A 2,914-nucleotide genomic window follows, 5' to 3' on the forward strand; every position below is an offset into this window, starting at 1 on the left:
CCGGCAGGGGTCGCCCGGCCTCCACGCGCGCTCCGCCCGGCCACGTCCGTCCCGGGGCGCGCCGCCTCCAGACCCCCGGGAGCTGGGGGACGCGTCCCACGGCGGCCCCGGTGGGTCTGCGCCCCGCCTGCTCCTCCTCGGTGGATGCGTGTCCAGCCGCCGGGCAGGCGGCCCCGGTGAAGGAGAGCACGGACCGTGGCCGGCCATCTCCAAACCCCAGGGCCGCAGGACGCAGGGGGCCAGGCCGGGTGGCCAGGGTGGAGGAGGAGGGCCGCGGCGTCCCCGGCTCTGCCGGGTCCCCGGCGCTGCCCCGCGGCCGAGCCAGGCCTTCCCCCCCTTCCCCGGGGAAGCTCCGGGCGGCGTGGGCCTGCACCCCGGCGTGGCGCCGCGCCCTGACAGGCCCCCCACTTCCCACGCGTTCCGGGGGGCGTGGGGGGAGCCAAGTGGCGGGGTGCAGACTGCAGAACAGGAAATGCGCCACGAAGACACCTTAAAAACCATTCCGGATTCAGATTTCCACTCCAGACACGTTTTTATTGTCATCTCAGTACAGTCTACATGAATTTGAACTTGTATTTGTTTGTGATAACATAGCATACTTGAAAAAAATGAAAGCACTGGTCCTCTGAAATAAAGCAGGCAATCACCATTCAATAAACACACTTGATTTATTTTGTATAAAAGGGTTAAGTTTACAACTAAACTTTTATAAAAAGTTTAGCATAAGTACATCATTACATTTTTTTCTGCAGAAATATACATCTCTGCCACTATACAAGAAAACTCTTAATTAAAGAGTTCACAAGGTTTCACTCAATATACATATATATTTATATATAAATATATACACAGCATTCAGTAGGCTTGCGTCAAAAGGCAAATTTGACCAAAAGACTTCATTTAAGTAACTGAACACTGAATCCTTCCGGTATTCACGCTCCACCTTTGAGAAAAGGCAAAGTCTGCTAAGATTGGGCAATTTCTTGTGATTTTAACGTTTGTTTGTTGTTGGTTTGTTTGTTTTCACTCCCCATGGTGGGAATAGTATACATAAAGAAAACCTTCCAACTGCAGAAAGGGCATTTAAAAGTCATTTTCATAAATAACAAGGATCACAGTCCGGGCCAGAGGAGTGAGCCCCTGGGAAGAGAAGATGGTCCCCCTCCAAGTTTTCCTTTCACTTGCTTTTCTTTCTTTCTTTTATTTAAATGTCCATTCAACTGGTTGTTCTCCTGGTGAAATGGTCGAAACACGAAGTTCAGCGCCTTGAAAGACATTCTGTGGACTTCTTGTGGTTGTGCAAAAAGAAAAAAAAAAACCAAGTCCCGACACCTGTAAAAGACGGGGAGGAGAGAGGCGCACGCTTTAGCGGCGGGGACCGGCGAGCCCGGCTGGCCAGCAGCCCGGGCGTCCAGGAGCGCGCACACCCCGGGGAGGCGGGACTGGGGCGGGGGGGGGGGGGGGTTCGGCCCGGGCTCCGCTCGCCCGCCGGCGCGCGGGGAGTGAACGCGGCCCCGCGGCGGGGCGGCTGGGCGGCGGGGCGGAGGCCCGGGACCGCGGGTCGGCCGCGCTGGGGCCCCGGGGCCGCCCCCGCACCGAGTTCCTGGCGCGGTCTCTGTCCCGGGAGACCCCGCGCCCCGCGCCCCGCGCGCTCCCTCCACACACACGCACACGCAGGCCCGCGCGCGCGCACTCACCGGCGTCCTCAGCCGCACAGGGCCTTGCTGTCACCCGGCAGGAACTCGGAGGGGAACTCGGAGGCCTGGGGAGGAAGGAGAGAAGGAGTTAAACGGCCTCGCGGGGGACGGGCGTCCGCGCGCGGCCCGCGGCCCCCACCGCGCGTGACGGCTGCGGTCCGCGGAACTCGCGACCGGCCACGCGCCGCTCCTCCTCCCGCAGGTTTTCAATGAAACCCGGCCAGCGCGGCGTCCCGGGCCGCGGCGCCTCACCTGCAGGGAGAGGATGCTGATGTCGGTGTTGAGCGTGGTCAGCGGCGTCCGCGCCCCCGGGGGCGGCGGCCCGGGCCGCGGGTGGTGGAGGCTGACGATGGCGGGGTGCGAGTCCAGCGCGATCTGCAGGTCCAGGATGTAGTCGATGACGTGCTGCAGGATTTCCATCTTGCTCACCTTCTTGTTCTGCGGGATGCTGGGCACCAGCTCCTTGAGCTTGGAGTAGCAGTCGTTCATGTTGTACAGCAGGCTCAGCGGGTCGTCCACCGGGGTCTTGCTCCGGGAGATGCCCAGGCTGTGGTCCGAGAAGCTGCCTTTCCGGACGGACCGCACGGGACTGAAGGCTTTCATGCTGGCCGCGGTGGGAGGAAAACGAAGGACCGGGAGGGGAGAGGGCTGCCCCGGAGCTCAGGCCGCCGCCGCCGCCGCCGCCGCCGCCGCCGCCGCCGCCTCCTACCGAGCAACCGCGCTCAGCTCCGGGCTCGGCTCCGAATGAAGCGCGGGCCCGGCTGGGCAGCTTTTATCCTCACTCGCCCGGGGCCCTAAGAGTTGGCTTTCCTCCATCCCCATTGGTGGGAGGCGCCACGTCTGTCAAACCAAGCGGACGCTCCCATTGGAGAATGCGAGCGCGGGGCGAGCGCGCGGTCCTTCCGCGTTCGCAGCCAATCGGCGCGCAGTGGGCGGGGCGCGCGGGAGCCCAGCTGGAGCGGTAAATAGAGTACAGTACCCGGGCGCCGGGGCCCGGCGCGCGCCCGGCCGCCCCTCCGGAGCGGCACGCGGGGCCCGGGGAGAGCCGCCCGCACCGCCCTGAAACCGGGAGGCCCGGGCTTCCACGGTAGCGCCCTGCACACTGGCTGGCCTCTGGGAAGTCACGTTTGTAGCTGAGTTCCGTCCTTAGAGGAATGCCCGCCCGGGCACGCGTTCAAGGGCAGGTTTGCTGTGGGAGTTTGCAACCAGGAGCTGCG

The 2,914-nt window shown here is 63.2% G+C and overlaps 1 protein-coding gene across 1 annotated transcript; it reads right to left on the bottom strand.

Moving 5' to 3' along the window:
• Positions 1–507: 507 nt before the first annotated feature.
• Positions 508–2,388, bottom strand: Id2 (inhibitor of DNA binding 2). Its single transcript, XM_090337494.1, has 3 exons — positions 1,950–2,388; positions 1,698–1,762; positions 508–1,332 (listed from the first exon to the last, which is right to left on the bottom strand). Exons 1-2 carry the CDS (start codon positions 2,298–2,300, stop codon positions 1,706–1,708), a joined length of 408 nt encoding a protein of 135 aa, XP_090193620.1. The 5' UTR covers positions 2,301–2,388; the 3' UTR covers positions 508–1,332; positions 1,698–1,705.
• Positions 2,389–2,914: the final 526 nt, after the last annotated feature.

The sequence above is a fragment of the Megascapheus bottae genome, chromosome 7 (genome assembly GCF_031878675.1).
Source record: "Megascapheus bottae isolate mThoBot1 chromosome 7, mThoBot2.hap1, whole genome shotgun sequence".
In the NCBI taxonomy this organism is placed as follows: domain Eukaryota; kingdom Metazoa; phylum Chordata; class Mammalia; order Rodentia; family Geomyidae; genus Megascapheus; species Megascapheus bottae.

Excerpts from the sequence above, each read along its gene's own strand:
- Id2 (XM_090337494.1), bottom strand. The coding sequence starts at position 2,300 with ATGAAAGCCTTCAGTCCCGTGCGGTCCGTCCGGAAAGGCAGCTTCTCG. Across the intron at positions 1,763-1,949 it reads TCAGCATCCTCTCCCTGCAG|GCCTCCGAGTTCCCCTCCGA; the intron begins GTGAGGCGCCGC and ends CTTCCTCCCCAG.